At 54.3% G+C, this 16,163-nt stretch overlaps 5 protein-coding genes across 5 annotated transcripts; 2 read left to right on the top strand and 3 right to left on the bottom strand.

Annotated features, from left to right (window-relative positions):
• Positions 1 to 173: 173 nt before the first annotated feature.
• JN550_009306 (uncharacterized protein) lies at positions 174 to 1,948 on the bottom strand (the record flags this gene model as incomplete). The annotated part of the gene is made up of 2 exons (XM_049321364.1): positions 174 to 1,228; positions 1,303 to 1,948. The coding sequence occupies 2 exons, from the start codon at positions 1,946 to 1,948 to the stop codon at positions 174 to 176; spliced, it is 1,701 nt and encodes a 566-aa protein (XP_049168663.1).
• Positions 1,949 to 3,367: 1,419 nt separating this feature from the next.
• On the bottom strand, positions 3,368 to 8,007 carry JN550_009307 (uncharacterized protein; the record flags this gene model as incomplete). Its single annotated transcript, XM_049321365.1, has 13 exons — positions 3,368 to 4,772; positions 4,875 to 5,206; positions 5,273 to 5,306; positions 5,356 to 5,536; positions 5,592 to 5,746; positions 5,801 to 5,987; positions 6,044 to 6,503; positions 6,575 to 6,660; positions 6,710 to 6,775; positions 6,833 to 7,044; positions 7,105 to 7,382; positions 7,446 to 7,665; positions 7,727 to 8,007. 13 exons carry the CDS (start codon positions 8,005 to 8,007, stop codon positions 3,368 to 3,370), a joined length of 3,897 nt encoding a protein of 1,298 aa, XP_049168664.1.
• Positions 8,008 to 9,335: 1,328 nt separating this feature from the next.
• JN550_009308 (uncharacterized protein) lies at positions 9,336 to 10,679 on the top strand (the record flags this gene model as incomplete). Its single annotated transcript, XM_049321366.1, has 2 exons — positions 9,336 to 9,543; positions 9,805 to 10,679. The coding sequence occupies 2 exons, from the start codon at positions 9,336 to 9,338 to the stop codon at positions 10,677 to 10,679; spliced, it is 1,083 nt and encodes a 360-aa protein (XP_049168665.1).
• A 603-nt stretch (positions 10,680 to 11,282) lies between these two features.
• JN550_009309 (uncharacterized protein) lies at positions 11,283 to 13,418 on the top strand (the record flags this gene model as incomplete). The annotated part of the gene is made up of 1 exon (XM_049321367.1): positions 11,283 to 13,418. One exon carries the CDS (start codon positions 11,283 to 11,285, stop codon positions 13,416 to 13,418), a length of 2,136 nt encoding a protein of 711 aa, XP_049168666.1.
• Positions 13,419 to 14,552: 1,134 nt separating this feature from the next.
• On the bottom strand, positions 14,553 to 16,137 carry JN550_009310 (uncharacterized protein; the record flags this gene model as incomplete). The annotated part of the gene is made up of 3 exons (XM_049321368.1): positions 14,553 to 15,168; positions 15,221 to 15,743; positions 15,843 to 16,137. 3 exons carry the CDS (start codon positions 16,135 to 16,137, stop codon positions 14,553 to 14,555), a joined length of 1,434 nt encoding a protein of 477 aa, XP_049168667.1.
• Positions 16,138 to 16,163: the final 26 nt, after the last annotated feature.

Consider the following 16,163-nt stretch of genomic DNA (forward strand, 5'->3'; position numbering starts at 1 on the left):
TATCACGTACCTAATTCTCCACCGGGCAATCAAATCTACTGGGAATTTGTCTTGGATTTTGGTAATGAACGCTTGACGCCTAGTTAACCTCATAATGCAGCAACTTATATACATTGCGCCCATGATAAGCCAGACTTCATTCTCCCCCTCATACCACTTGACACCCAGCCTCTTTAGCTATGCGTCGGCATGGCGACATCAGCCTTCTGAGAGATAGCATCGGAGCCCGCCCACATGGCTGTAACAGTCTTGTACTGGGTGTAAAAGTTGATGCCGGGGCGTCCGTAGAAAGTGTTGGCGCCGCCACCGGCGATACTCTTCTTGTTGCCCGTGAAGGAGAACATGGGCAGAGGGACGGGAATCGGCACGTTGATACCGACCTGGCCGGCCTCGATGTGCTTCCGGAAGGTCTCAGCGGTTGCGCCGGACTTGGTGAAGATGGCAGTGCCGTTGCCATACTCGTTCTTGTTGATCAGCTCGATGGCGTCATCAAGAGTCTCGACGTTCAAGCAGACTAGCACCGGACCGAAGATTTCCTCAGTATAGCACTTCATATCCGGTGTGACGTTGGTGATGATGGTTGGGCCCACCCAGTTACCGTTGGGGTACTTCTCAGGCTTGAAGCCGCGGCCATCGAGCAGGATGGTGGCGCCCTCCTCCTCGGCGCTGGCGATGAGGCTCTCGATCCTCTCCTTGCTCTGGGGAGAAATCACGGGGCCTAGGTCAGCGCCCTCCTCAAAACCACCGTTGACCTGCAGAGCCTTGGCACGCTCTGCCAGTTCTGGCAGCCACTCCTTCGTCTCGCCAACCATGACAAGGGTGCTGAGGGCCATGCATCTCTGACCGGCAGCACCAAAGGCAGCACCAACGACGGAGTTGAGAAAGTGGTTCTTGTTGCAGTCGGGCAGGACAGCGGCGTGGTTCTTGGCGCCCAGATTGGCCTGCACGCGCTTGCCGTTGGCCGAGCCGCGGGTGAAGATGTACTCGCCGGCCTTGTTGCCACCCACAAAGCTGATGGCCTTGATCTCAGGGGCATCGAGGATGAAGTCCACTGTCCGGTGAGCACCGTGGACAATGTTGATGACACCAGGAGGGAAGCCGGCCTTCTGGGCCAGTTCGGCCAGGATTATGGCGGCGCCTGGGTCTCTCTCAGACGGCTTGAGCACGAGGGTGTTACCAGTGACTGTGGCAATGGGAATGCACCAGAGAGGAATCATGGCCGGGAAGTCTATCCAAGCTCCGTGGTTAGCCAATTGATCTCGATATCGTATCACTGTCGAGGGGGGGTGGGGTGGCACTCACTGAATGGGCAGATAGCAGCCGTGACTCCCAGCGGTTCCCTGTAAGTCCTCGTCTCCATATCCTTGGCCACCTCCAGCACCTCGCCCTTGAGGAGCTCGGGCGCGCCACAGGCGGCCTCGGCGACCTGGAGTCCTCTCAGGACGTCGCCGCGGGCGTCGGCAAAGGTCTTGCCCTGCTCGAGGGTGATGCTGGCGGCGAGGCGGTCCCAGTTCTCGCGGACGAGGTTCACGAACTTGAACATGATCTGCTGGCGCGCCAGGACGCTCGTGGCCCGCCATGCCGGGAAGGCCTTCTGGGCGCTGTCGACGGCGGCCTGGAGCTCGGCGTCGGTGGACTGGGGCACGCGGGTGACCAGGTTGTTGGTGGCCGGGTCGTATAAGTCGATCCACTTGTCGGCGTCCGAGGCCTTGAACTCGTTGTCGACGAACCACGGCGTGTCCTCGGGCTTCGCGATCTTCTCGTGCGTCTGGGGGAAGCTGGTGGCCGTGGAGGCCAGGGCGCCGTAGGGGCGCAGGTGCTGGGTGGTGGCGGCGATGCGCCTAGCGGCGGTGGCCCGGGATGCCATTCTGGGGGGTGATGCTGCGGAGAGTCGAGATACGCTGCGGCCGGCGCTCGCGGTGATGCCTCGTGTAAGTGAACGATGCATTGCGAGGGCGGGAGCGGGAGCGGGAAGGGGAAGAATAGACAGGCGTGGTTTTCTGGCTAATTGGGTGCGATCTGGACTGGAGCGGTCCCCGGCGGTCACCAAAAGCTTCGAGTCTCACCAGCCCCCGAGGTTGTTGCTATGTTCCAATTCCCCGGGGACCCTCGTGGGCACCGCTATCGGTTGGTTAAATAGGGGACTGGGGGCGTTGCTGGTGTGGGGTAAAGCGTCGCTGAACTCCGCCGTTAGCCGGGGATGCGCTAGGAACAACCGAGTGTCGTAGCGGCTCTGTCTCTGTGAGCTCGCATTGATGGATATCTTTTCCGGTCGGATTGTCGCCGCCGAGTAGGAGCCCTCCAGATCACTGTTGTTGGTAGTCGAGTGGCCAAGAAGAAGTCTGAGAAGTTTGGTATATAAAGTCTCTGGCTATACGACCGTACCGTGGAAGCCCCTCTCTGCACTATAATACCTAGGTACCTTAGGTACTGGATAATGCCGGATGGATCCATAGATAAGGCCATACAGATACCTTACATAAGTGGCACTGACATCGTTATGGTCTGGGCTCGCAACGCCAACCGGCCCCATGTGGACACAAGCGTCACATCTCTGTATGGGGCAAGTCTACGCAGCTCCTGACTAGCAGTCTTCGTATCGTGCAGAGAAGCACCTGTCTCTTGAACACGACAAAACGCATTGCCTCCTTGCCGCTAACAGTCTACGAAGAATAAGAACGGTCGCCATAAGATCTCCTAGATGCAAGCCAATCTCGTGATTACAGCGTACTATAACAGTTACGCCTCTTATACATGTCTGTCGCCTGGGGTGGACAATCACCATCGTAGAAATATTGCGTAGGCAATGGAGCCAATCGATCGAGGACACCTGACTTCTGCTGCTTCGATGGCATGAAATGTTCGGATCTTGAACCCTCGCCTACCGGCAGCGTAGGCTTTGCACAGTTACAAGTTGACCAGATGTTTCGTTTTAATTACTCTGTTCGCCATGCATCCTCTATCTTACCTGTGATTCGTATGCTTTGGATATTCTGACGACGAATATTTCAACGGCTCGGCGGAGCTGCGCCACACTTCTTGGGCCGAGAATTTGAAGGAATACACTGAATTACGACAGGATCGATACAACTTTGTGCCTTCAGTATGGTGGCCAAGTTGGATCCAGATGCTGAAGACTTGGCTTCCCACGAGTTCAACCCACATGTCCGCCATGAAATCCGTTAATAGTACAGCACTAAAGGAATATTCACACGATTCGCATTCGCTGTATACATAAGAAAAAAAAAGTTTAAGACAGCCTTGGCCTATCAATAAGCATTTGTACATTAAATAAGCAGACAACTAGCATCGTGTGATTGCCGATCCCCCTGTGTCTGCGATTGCAGATGCTCCCCTCCTGAATCCTCTATTTCTTGCCACAGGCTGCGGACAGTGCCTTTATGTTGTCGTCGTTCTTCTTGAAGATGGCCCCGGCGTTGGAAATATCACCGTCGCTCATCGCCTTCTTGATCTTGGCCATTGTAGAGAAATCCTCTTCGGATCGCGCAATGCCCTTGCTGCCGCCCCCGCCGAAGCCTACGAGCATCTCCATGATGGCCAGCGGCGCCAAGTCCGGGTTCTCCACAATGTCCTTCAGGGCCAGGGCGACCGTCCCGACGTCGCCGACCACCAGCAGGATGCGACCGAGTGTCTTCAGGAGGACGCCGGTGGTTGCGCCGAGGGCGGAACCGGCGAACGGGATGACCATAAGGACAGCACTGATAATTTCCACAATGAGCTTGTTCTTCTCAGCCGTCTCCTCCTGCTCTCCAATGTCCTTGGCTCGTTGCATGGAATCAATTGCCTGTTCCAGCATGCTCACCGGGACTGATAGAACCTCCATCATGTCACTGCCACTTCCGTTCCAGCTGAGGCCAATCCATTCGAGCTGGCTGATGACCATGGTGTCGTGGAGGTCGTCGAGGCCGCTCTGTGCCTTGGTGATGATGTCCTTGGGATTGGTAACTTCCATGCTGTCGTTTCTTGTCGGGTAGCCGTGTCGCACTCGGTCGTAGCGTACGCAATCGCTGTGGCTGCCGGCCCCGACACACGTGTTCTTATCCTCACGTTCGCCGAAGGTGACCCAGTCTCTCTGAATGCCAAAGTCATCCTCAAGCTGGGTGTAGAACCCCTCTTCGTCGACTAACGTGTAAGTCAAGGTGTAGTAGTCGGCATCATCCCAGCGTACCAGGATGGGGCAAGCGCCAGTTTTCGAGGCCTGGTTACCTTCCTGATAGGTGCAAGTAAAGTATTTGTTGCCATCACCGCCCTCGATGGACATGAAACTGTCGAGCTGTGGCTGGACAAGGTCCTTGACATATGTCTCGTAGTATCCAAACACGTCGTCGTAGCCGTTGTTAACGTCATTATAGTCGTCCATAGCTTGATAAAGCATGCTGTCCAGAATCGGAATGGTGTAAACTGGTATACAGTAGGTGGGGATCGTGCCAACAGCTGCCTGGATGGCATCTAGGGAGGTATACAAGTCCCCGTCCACGCAGTCGTCCGCTGGATCGTATTCATCGTCGGTCACATAGGCTTGGGCGTCAAATATAGTGAGTTGTGACCATTCAGGATGTGTAGAAACCCCCAGGTTCGTGGTAGCAAGTATGCCTTCGTAGGATCCATCATCCTTGTTATATGCGGCTGAATACTCGGCGCCAATGGTGATCAGGTTCTGGAGCCGAACTCCAGAGTCGTTGTCTGTTACTAGCACCAATGCTTTCTGACACTCGTGGAGGTCGATACAGTCCTGAGAATACGTACTAAACCTGTTTGGGTTCATTGTCAGCTGACGCTTCTGCCCAAAATTTGTAATTCGTGACTACAAGAGGCGTTGCAGATGTGGAGCTGTAGAGACAGGGCACACATACCAGGAGTAGATGCCCGCAGCCGCGATGTAGATGTCTTTCGAGTCGCTCAAGACCAATCCCCAAGACGAGTCGCAGCCGTCGAACTCTATGGAACCGCAGTCAAAGTCTGGATCGCCAAGGAATATTCCGAGCGTATCCGTGAAAGGAGCAGGGGCTTTAGGGGTCGGTTGGTAGTAGGGGGATTCTGTTTGTACGAGGCCTGCAAGGACGTTCTCGGCGGACTGGAAGCTGTATTGGTAGAGAGTCGAGTGTTCGGATGCTGTGCCATACAGCCACACGGGGTCTGTACTTTCGATCAACAATCCTCGGGCTACATAGACTGAGATCTGGGTCTGATGCACACGTATGTTGCTTAGCAAAGACAGCACTCTTTGGGGCAGTCTGTATTAATAACTTACCATCTCGTTGGTATCGCTGCTCAGATCCGGATCACTGTAGCTGTCAGCATCGGCATGCGGCGTGCAGAGGTGCCACAACGTACTCTACCATATGGTCTGCCACCCAGAGCCAAACGTTTTCGAAGTAGCCAGATCCCGTTGTTGTAATGTGCATAATCATGGTTGCGGCGATACATTCCTCCCTAACCTCGCCAGTCGTCAGTGCTGGGCACTCTGTAGGAGTGAGCTCTGTTCCCGTAGCACCGCCAATGCGTGCGTGGCAATCTACGTCGAGTCAGAGATGTGCTGATACGTAAGAACATGATCAGAGTCAACTCACCCCACATTCCGGCGTCGCCCTTTTCTGTGCCTTTGATGTTCCACTCGACCAAGATTGCACCTGGTGTTGCGCCCTTGGTGGTAAACATGAGATCCTGTAACTCGACGACACCTTCTTCCTCTTCCTCGCCGACCTTCAACATGACTCTAGGGTTCCTGGTCTTTTTGTCAACTTTCATCCCACGTTTGTCGTGCCTGGTAGGCACTTACATCATATCGGAGAAGTTGTCTCCATACGCGGCAAACTGCGTCCAAGTCTCACCCACGATTCTGGTTCCAGCGGGGATGTAAACAGTGTCCGTCAATATGTACGTTCCGGCGTCAGCAAAGATGACTTTGCCAACGTTGTTGTTGATGGCGGCCTGAACGCCCGAGGTATCGTCCGTGGCACCGTCGCCTGGATTCTCGTTAGCCGACACTCGAGGTGGACGAGCGACAACTGCGCAGACTTACCGGTTGCATAATCCTTGAGATGGACAAAGTCGCTGGCAGAATACCCCAAATAGGAGGGTCTTTCCTTCTCAAAGAAGGGCGTATTGTGCAAGCCATCGTTTGTATCGCTAAGCAGCGCATCTGGTCTGTCCCACGAGTCGACCTCACCATGGTCCCATACTCTGTAGCCGGCGCCGTAGTTGGGACCCAGATACCAGCTGTCCACATCGCCTGCGCTAAGGAGCGTCGTGCCTGCGGAGTCTTTGACAACGTCGCCAGAGCCAGACCAAAGAATGTTATCCAGAGCAATACCAGTAGCACCTGTACCAGGTTCCTCCGACACCGGGGCGATAATGACACCCGTGCCGACGTCAAAGAAAGAAGAGTCCATGATGCTGACTGATCCGATGTTACCAGAGCCTCCCTCGCCCAGTAGGCGGAAGCCGACATCGGAATTGTGAATGACAGTCTCCTTCCAAAGCTGATGATAGAGTATCATCCATTAGTCACGTTGAACGTTGTTCAAGAGGGTATCTGATGTAGGATACTTACCCAGCCCCAGTCCCAAATCATCTGCACGGCAGTGGTGCATCCTTGGAATGTCATTCGCTGAGCGGTGAACTGCTGAGCGCCGCCATCTTTATAGCGTCAGCAATAAGGCACCCGGGTAGCCATCCTAATACTCACAAAATCCAAAGTTGCCTCCACTGACTATGATGTCGGACATGTGGCCACCACTGCCGTTCTCGGCATCTTCGGCACAAGTCAGTACGTGTCACTCAAACTAAAAAGGTTTAGTATAGTACTGACAGATTCCTTGCTGAGTCGTGCCGGTCTTTGCGATCAGAAGCAGGTTTTGGATGCTAGTGGCCTGGGCGACTTGGTAATGCAGTGCGCACACATAGGCGTTGGCGTCTGTCGAAGTGATGTCGATGATCAAGTTGCGAATTTGGCGATAGAAACTCGCAGTGTTGACATACCACTCGTTGTCCTTACCATCAGTTCCAACACCACCAACATACCTAGGAGTGGTTAGACAAACTACTACTTTCCCAAAGCAACAGAAATCTAAAGAGACTTACTTATCCGTCGAAAAGACACCAAGACCGACAAAGCTAGCTGCAGCTTTGATGACAGGACGGTCCTCGGCATCACCAATGACCTGAGTGCCATAGTACACGTCGATGGAACCAGAGACAAGGTAAGTGCCCGGGGGGAAATAGACAATGGCGTTCTTAGTGGTGGACCCGTTGCATTTCTCGCCACATCTCTTGCCATCAGTCATGGCGCTCATGATGGCTTTCGTGTCGTCGGTCACACCGTCACCTTTGGCACCGTAGTCCTGGACGTTGCGGAAGACCTATGTAGTCGTACATTAATATCACATGAAATATCAAGTCAGCGTCAAGCTGGCGGGACAAACCTTGTAGCTAGAATCACTGCCCCAAGGGACACTGCCCTTGCGAGCAATGTCGCCCATCCAATAAGTACCGCGGGCGTGGACCGCTCGCTTAGTAGTATTGGCTTGGAGCTCGGCATCCGCTTCGGCCACAAGGGCCGCGGCAGCAGCGATATCGTCTGTCACATTCAGGAGGTGCGGTATCTCGTCACGTCTGACCTTGAGAGAAGCTCCACGACCGTGCCTGTTGCCCAACGTGTTAGATTTGCCCTGGGTCTCATAGTCACGGGGTATATTCTGCTCACGGTGTCTTTACTGGATTGTCTAGGCGAGCCTTGTTCAGGACGGATGCCTGGGCGATTGCATCCTTGACAATCTGACGGGCCTGCTCGATATCGGACGAGCTGGCGGACTTGAGGAGAGGAGTCGACTCATTAGAGCTTGACTCGGACCGAACCAAATGAGTGTGCAATTCTGATGATGAAGCGTGAGTGGGAGACAATTTATCAAAGGGAATAGCGCTGGATTGGGCACAAAGAGTGAGAAAGGTCAGCCAGAAGGCCGCCTGTATAAGTTTCTGGAACATCTCTCCTGATGGGAACGAATGACTGAGAGAGGTGCTGTCGAAACGAATCTGCCCCGCCAAGCATGCGATTCACAACTCCGCGATGGCCACGAGGTTTGAGCAAGTCCATGATGCCACGGGGCAAGGTTGCTGTTATACCTGATGCCCAGTCCCACTTTCGGGCTTTCATCCCCATGATTACATTCAGAGACGGGTTTGCACCTCTGCGACTGGCCTCGCTCACGCGATTGACTGCGCCGTACACTTAGACACGCACAGTGCAGCGATATGATGCCCAGAGGCTGGATGACTTGCAACATTGCCATTTCGACGGGGGCACTGCTCGCAAACTCCGAAATTAATCTCGCGGTGTACTGGACAGACAGCATCGCATTTGGCATCCATCACCGTGAAGTGCCACGACGCAGAGTCAGAGTCCACCCAGAGCTGCCATGGGGTCCAAGAATTTGGACCGTTTAGAGTTTCCGTGCCGCAATCAATATGAGCAAGCCTGGCAAGGCTGACTTTTGCATACCCTTTTTCTCCTTCTCATGCCCCGATGTAAGTGGGTAATGGGTAATGAAAGCCTGAATGAAGCCCAGACCTCCATCCCATTTGAGCTAGGAGCATACTTGACTAAGGCAGTGGACTTATGTAAGGGACTTTTCAGGTAGCGTCACTACTCTGAACCGAGGCATCGTCAGACCAGGGACGACAACTCCACTATGCCAAGAGTTTGCGCCCCGTTGTCTCAATAATTTGGCCGCGCAAGCCAAAGCTTGAGTACTGCCGAGGAAAGCTTATAGCAATGCTTGGTAGGCTGGGCATCTCTATACTGACGGCCGGATTTGAAAGTCAAGGAACAGATCAACCTGACCGGCCTATAGTGATCTGTTCATTTGTCTCTGACACGCATCGATGGAATCTATCTGGTCTGTGCGGTCAAGCTTTATAAACGACCCGTTGCGGGATGACAGACCAATTCGAGTTGCTCGCTTTTGGGGGAATTGCGAAACAACAGCAAGCGAAGCCTGACAGCCTGTACAAATTACCAGATTATGGGTGTTCTAGTTCGTATCTCCCGGGCTTCCAGGCACCGTCCTGGAACGGAGTGACTCCACCAACGGCGATGAGAGAATACAATTATTGGCTTGGCATTCGTGATGAGTCTCGACATCCAGTCAACCCACTCGTCGCGTTCCGGTCGGACAAATGGGCGAAATGGTAAAGTAGCTGATGAGTGTGGCCTAATTAGTAAAGTGTTTCGGAGCCACTATAGTTGCTGGTAGCGGCCGAGGGATATTGGCTTGGCGATCCTATTCAAACTTAACCATCATGCTTATGAAGCGATGCAGTTTAAGATCGACTCCGCTGTCAGATCATCCACGTCGCTGGAAGGAGAAGCAGAGCCGAAGGCAACCCCCTTTGAGGATCCACCGCTTCCCGAGATGCTGGCCATAACGGCCTGGTGCTGGATTACGCCGGGCAGAACCCTGAAATTATACACCCCTGATGATCTGATGCGCGAACCAGGTATCGATCCGACTGTAGCACAGTGTAAAGTGCGACTGTGATCTGATCCAACAACCACAGAGCGAGAACGCAATGTTATCAGCAATAAGACGCTAGAGTGCTCGCCTGCCGGGACACGATAACACTGATAGGCGGTCATATATATATATTCTCTATCTAGTAGTCTAGTCGGAGCGGCCTGTGTCGCTCGCCAGTCGCCGTCCCTCTCGTTGGGCCACCATGTTCCATTCTCACGATTTCTAATGTCATTCTTTTGGTAGCACATTATATATTGAATACTCGCAGCGGCGCTCGTTCCTCAAGTACTCACCAAGCCTTTCCCTGGCCTCCGGCCTCCCACCAACATCATGTTGCTGCTATCCTTTCTGTGGCTCTGTTATGCCAGCGGCTCTGTGGCCTCTCAATTCGCAGCCCCATTCGAAGCCTTGACCTTTTTCAAATCGTATCTTGCCGAATGGTATGGGCACGGAGGGACAGGTACCACAGTGATTGCTCCTGGGTGTATCTCGGCGAGAATCAACGAACCCTGTGATATCAACGAGTTTATTGATCACGTCTATGGACCTCATCCTACCGTGGATATCGAAAAGGACACTATCCAGGACGCTTACCGGGAGCTGGCGACGACTGGGAATATGTTGAACGCTCATTACAATGCCGGAAACCTGGCGGGTCTCACCGGCAATCCTACGTACAGGCAGGTCATATACAAGGTCATGAATGCAGTCCAGGCTGTTCGAGGCAACGGGATAGACACCAACATGGTGAACGCGCTTCTGGCAGATATCGACAGCGGTCTGCAGGGTATCCTCTCGGAGCGCAACGCCGACCAATTCAATGGCTTCTTCAGGGATGCGGCGGCCACATGGAAAGCACAATTCAACTTCGACATGACCGCTGTGACCCCAGCGCCGACCAGCATGTCGGGAAGGTCCTACGACAGGCCCGACTATGCGGCCGCTATCCGCAAATGGAGACCCGGGATCTCATCAGGGCAATTCGACAGCGAGATGAAGAAACTCATCGCCAATCAGAAAGTCTACTTCAATAATAAGAAGACGGCGGGAGGGAGGCACAAGGCGCCGATGGTGGCTATTTCCACCGCCAAGAACACCTTGGCCGACGCCGCCAAAATTGGCTGCAGCTTCCCCACCACTTGATCTTGGGGAGACGCACACGCAGGAGGCGGCGCGGGTAGAGGGAAGCACCACCGCAAGACGAGTGTGTCTTGCTCCTGGTCGCTCTTCTCTGGGAAGAAGGGGGGTGTTGGGGTGTTTATTATTGGTTCTCTAGTGTCTTTAGTGCAAGTTCATTCTTAGTCTGGCAGTCGCATTGCGGTTTGCTCGATACATGCCCAATATCCATACAATGCGCGGAACTCCTCATGCGTTGAACTACGTCCTCATGAGCCTCGATTGTACACTTCAAACGCCTATGTACGTGTCCGCCTCGTGGGTTGTCAAGCGTGAGACTGCTTGTCTCCCGTTGAACCATATCGGCACTGTGTACGGAGTAGACCGCCCCCCACATTAGAGGATCTGCGAACTAGTTTAGGTACTAAGTCAATAAGTTATAAGACCATCTTAACTACTGCAGTGTAACTTGGCCATGTGCTTGCCGCAGGTATGTATAAGAAAGCCAACCGCCCCCTTTGCGCTCCTCGATCAACCTCCTGCCAGATCAGCGACGACGACGTTGCCAATCCAACTGGGTGATCGCCCCTGGCCTTGAGCCCGTGGTACTTCTGCACGCGGCTTCCCGTGATGACTGCTGCATTTGATCGGACTCATCGAATCGATTCGGCATGGCTCGATCGGATTGGCTGGCTCCCAAAGCCTCCAGCCACTCCCTTCAGGAACAGGACTACCGGTGACCCGGATGCACCACAGCCTCCGTTGTATGTGCCCGGCTTCTTCGGCTGCCCCGTTTACGTAGAGAAGCCGGCTGCCGACCGTTTTGCCCACGGCGCTTCCGATTGGTCGCAGCCGTGCCTGACGCTGCGCGAAGTCCAGATGCTCCGCGCCCTGAATGAGTTGACCGATATACACGACTGGAGCGTGCCACCCTTTCTGGATGCGCGGCAGGACACGGCCCTGAAGACCGACCTCATCAACGCCAAGACGTGGGATTGGTGCCGCCGGGAGCTGCACGATCTGGCTGCACGCTACCGGCAGACAAAGTTCATCACCGTGTTCGACAGCTCTTCGCGCATCTGCAAGTCCGACATCCTGGTGCCACCCCAGCTCCTGGCCGCGCTGCAGTCGGCTGCGCCAACGCTGCAAAGCCCAGCATGCACCAACCGCAGGACCCACGACTCGCCGTCCGATCTCGTAGACCCCTCATTGTTCCCATTAGTCCACGGCCTCACCCGCGTTCTCTTGGACGGCACTCAAGTCCCCCTGCGTGAGAGCACGGCCTTTATTGGTCGCGGACAGGTGACAGAGCCCCTGTTGGTCATGAGACCAGCCGGCCGCGGGTCCGATGAACTGCGCGAGACGTATCTGAGCGACATGGCCGGGCGCCTGAAGGACGATGCCACCAAGGCTCGGTTTTACCGCGGTTCTGAGCGATTTCAGTGGCTGCCCTGTGATGTGCAGTTCACCGACGAGGGCCGCAATGGTGTGGAGATCCTATCGTATATCAACAACCTCCACCCAGGACACCACCATTCCCTCTACCGAGCTATCGAGGAGGCCATATCCCTGAGTATAGAGCCCTGGAACGAGGTGCTCGCATATACGGGCAGACCCCGGACACCACCACGCATACGAACCTACGGTGTAGAATGGTGGCCCGAGAATCCTTGGTGGGCGCATGAGGATCTTCTGAAGCGCCTCGACAAGATGACGCAGGACGAGAAAAAGTCCAACACAGAATATCAAAGGGTGCTTGGGCTTATCGAGGAGTATTCCAGGCTGCCCAGGTACGGGGAAACCAGTGAGATGCTTCAGCTCGATGAGCACCAACGACAAAGCCTCTACACACGGGTGTCAAGTATGAGCTTTCCGCAGTCCTATTGGAAACACCCCGAACCGGGCGACAGCTTCACCTACGATGAGTGGAGAAAGGGCCAGTCAGGAAGACCCATTATAGGCGGATGTGAACGCAGACCACTCTCCGAACTCCCACCGGAGAAAACCAGGTTCACGCCCCGATTTGATTATCCCGACCATGACTTTTATAACATCAGTCTTCGGGATCAGTTCAGAGACAACGGCCTGCAGGTTGTCGTGCGGATTGCCAGCATCGATCTGGACCAGCAAACTCGGAACCACCCAGGGACTGAATGGAAAGTCAACGGCTTTCTGAACGAGCATATTGTGGCGACCTCATTAATCTTCTTTGACATCCAAAACGTCACCCAGACCTCCATGTCCTTCCGAGTAGAGGCAGATCTTGACGATTCGGAACACCAGTATGAAGGGTACAACTTTGAAGAAATCGCGGCCATGTACGGATTCGAGTACGAACAGTTGGAGGACGGCGAGGCCATCCAGGAGCTGGGCCAGGTCAAGATTGTCCGAGGCCGCATGATTGCGTACCCCAATACCTTGCAGCACCGGTGGGATGCCTTCGAGCTGGCCCCGGGGGCGAGCGCAGGCCACGTGCGCTACCTGGAGATGCATCTCGTGGATCCGCATTATCGCCTGATCAGCACCGCCAATGTCCCTCCGCAGCAGCATGAATGGTGGTACGAGGCAGGGCCCGGAAGGATCGATTGGGCAGCGTATCGGATGCCCCGGGAGATAGTGTCCAACATTGCCAATTACGTAGGAGAGTGGCCCATGGGTGTCGGCGAAACCCTTGACATCAAGCGTGAGATGGACGAAGAGAGGAGGATTGCGATGGAGGCGGTCATGGCGGGGGTGGTACGGTACCAATTCTATGGCCCCTTGTGAAAAAGGACGGCCGCTCCTAGTATTGTTGGGCCTTTATAAACTGAGGGGAGTGTGTTCTCAAGGACTCTTACAGCAATTGAAGGAGTGGCCACTACGAACGAAAGCTTCTCGTATCCCCTCCTTAAGAAATAGAAAGGCTCCCTATGAACAGAAAGATCCACGTCTACCGATGAAGACGTGATTCTCACCATTGAACCGGCAGGGAAATATGGCGTGGTGCATGGACTACTCCTACGTCTAATAGAAAGATGCTAAAGTGAGCCGTCGTGACTTTTCAGCATCAGCTAAGTAGTCATAGGCCACGTGAAAGCGATAACTATACCAAGAGGATAGGTAAGATTTGCGTGCACTAGTCACTTGGGAGCTGCGTCACACCCATCAGAATCACATTGTATGACTCCCATTTCGGAACAATTGCCCATGCCACTTGATGCTGATTCCTGTATGGTGCGTCTCTTACAAACGTAAACATGATGAGGAAAAGCTGAAAATATAAGGTCTCTGCGCACAGTTTACATTAACGCATCACTAGTCTTAAGAAAAACGCCTCTTTAGCCATTATTAAAGACTCGATGTCCTTTTCGAGGTTTAAGATGATATTTAAAATATTCTTCATCTTTTAAAAAATGCTTGTTATATTAAGTAACAAATGTAATCGATGGAGGACATATGATGGCTTACCGTCAGGTGAATATTGGCACTAGTGAGTGTGGTGGCAGAATGCTCCGCTTTTAATAGGATATGCAAAAGCGCGGATCTCATGCCCGTTTGTATTAGATCTTTAGCTTGTAATTACATCAATTGTGCACCCTATAGATGAGCCCTGCCTTTTGTGGATTGCGAGACCGTGACAGGACACTTAACTTCCATTGCTTCGATAAGATAAAATCTTCGGATCACGAACCCTCGCTCACTAGCAGCGTAGGCTTTACACAATTACAACATGGCAGCAAAGCCGAGAGACAGGTTAACCAGATGTTTCGTTTTAGCTACTCTGTTAGCCATGCATCCTCTATCCTACCCGTGATTCGCATGCTTTGGATATAACCGCCTGGATTTCTTCGATTGGAGAAAAATCAAACGACATGAAAAAAAAAGGAACAAAACAGTGCCGTTCTACAAGACTGTATACAATCAGTTGCTCTCAAAGCTGTACTTGAGCCAACCGCCCAGCGCCTTCAAGCTCTCCCACCGCACGTTCTCGTCCGAGTCCTGCATCAGCTCCATGATGCGCGTCTTGAGACCCAGCTTCTCGAGCTGCTGCCTCTTCTCCGGGACCTCCTTGACCAGGGCGCCCACGTCGTTGCAGGCAATGGCGAGCACGGCCTTGTCGTTCTCCCACGGCTTCTTCATGATCTCGGCCAGCTTGCGCGGGATCTCGCCCGTCTCGAACTCGAGGATCTTGCGCGAGTTCTCGGCCCAGAAGGTGGCATTCCGGTGGGGCGGCGACCATCGTAGATGCCCGGACCGCACCTCGGCCACATACTCGTCGAAAGTCGTCTTTGTCTTGGTGTACTCCTCCAGCATCTCCTTGAGATTCTCCAGGTCCTCCTGGAGGTCTGGGTCCGTCAGGTGACGGCCACCGACGTTTTGCAGCAGAGCAGGTAGCCTAGCCAGCACTGCTGTAGGCAGAAGAGAGCTCTGGTTCGTGCTCAAAAGGTTATAAAGCGTCGACAAGATGAGGCGCGTGGTCTTCTCCTTTGGTGACAAGCGGAGCAGCTGTGTATATAGGAGTATTATGTCGTATTCGCTAGAAGAAGCATTAGCCCCTGTTTGATTCATGCCACATAGGGGGAACTCACTCGTCCATGTCGTCGCCAATATCTTCGGCCTCGAAGCTGAGCTGCCACATGACCAAGAGCACATGGTACAGAAGCTGTAGGCCGACGCCGCCGCCAATAGAGCCCTCAAAGCCTCCAGGCCTGGCCGTGGTGTTTCCACTCCACAGGCTGGCCGAGGAGTCGGCTCCGATGCCGCCGGCTTTCCTGAGGATGTCGATAAGCGGTGCAACAGTCTCGCTCCGTTGCTTCCAGAAGAGCTGGCGCGAGGATGTGCCGTACAGCAGAGACGAGTACTGCATGACGGCGATATCCTGCAGGCCAGCATCGTTCGAGTTCTTGGCCAGGCCGCACAGGTAGCTGAGGATCAGGGGCAAGGAGCGCTCGGTGGACGCGGACTCGTCGCGGGACTTGGCCATCAGGGTCGAGAGCACGGTCGAGGTGAGCAGCGGGATGGGGTCTTCAGGATTGGTCGAGTGCAGCAGCGGTAGGAAATGCTTGTAGGGGTCCGCGTTCTTGAAAAGGGCCGTTGCCAACGCAGGGACATCTGGAGCGACAAGTATTAGCGCATGCGGCATGGCGGCGAGGCAGCTGCGAGCCACGAGGCGGGGGAGCTGGCAGGAACAGTGGGCGGAGTAGGACTTACGTTCAAGAAGGTCGCTCAGGAGGACGAGTATGTACTGCACAACATCGGATCGCTTGCTTGCCGACTCGAGGACGCTGGGGGTGCCGTCCTGGCCGACAAACAGTATCCGGTAGCCGTCCAGGTCGGCCTCGACGACCTGCTTCCTCTGGTCCTTCCTGACCTTGTCGACGGCCCTGATCTTGGCCAGCTGCCCCTCGTTGAGGGTGTTGGCACGGACGGCGCCGTCCCAGGGGATGGGCCGCTGGCGGATGTTGTTCTGCAGCGAACCCAGGTACGGGGGCGGGTCGAGCGACATGATGCGGGATGCGGGATGCGGGTTGC

Source organism: Neoarthrinium moseri, assembly GCF_022829205.1.
Source record: "Neoarthrinium moseri strain CBS 164.80 chromosome Unknown scaffold42_Wmoseri_CBS_16480, whole genome shotgun sequence".
Classification (NCBI taxonomy): Eukaryota; Fungi; Ascomycota; class Sordariomycetes; order Amphisphaeriales; family Apiosporaceae; genus Neoarthrinium; species Neoarthrinium moseri.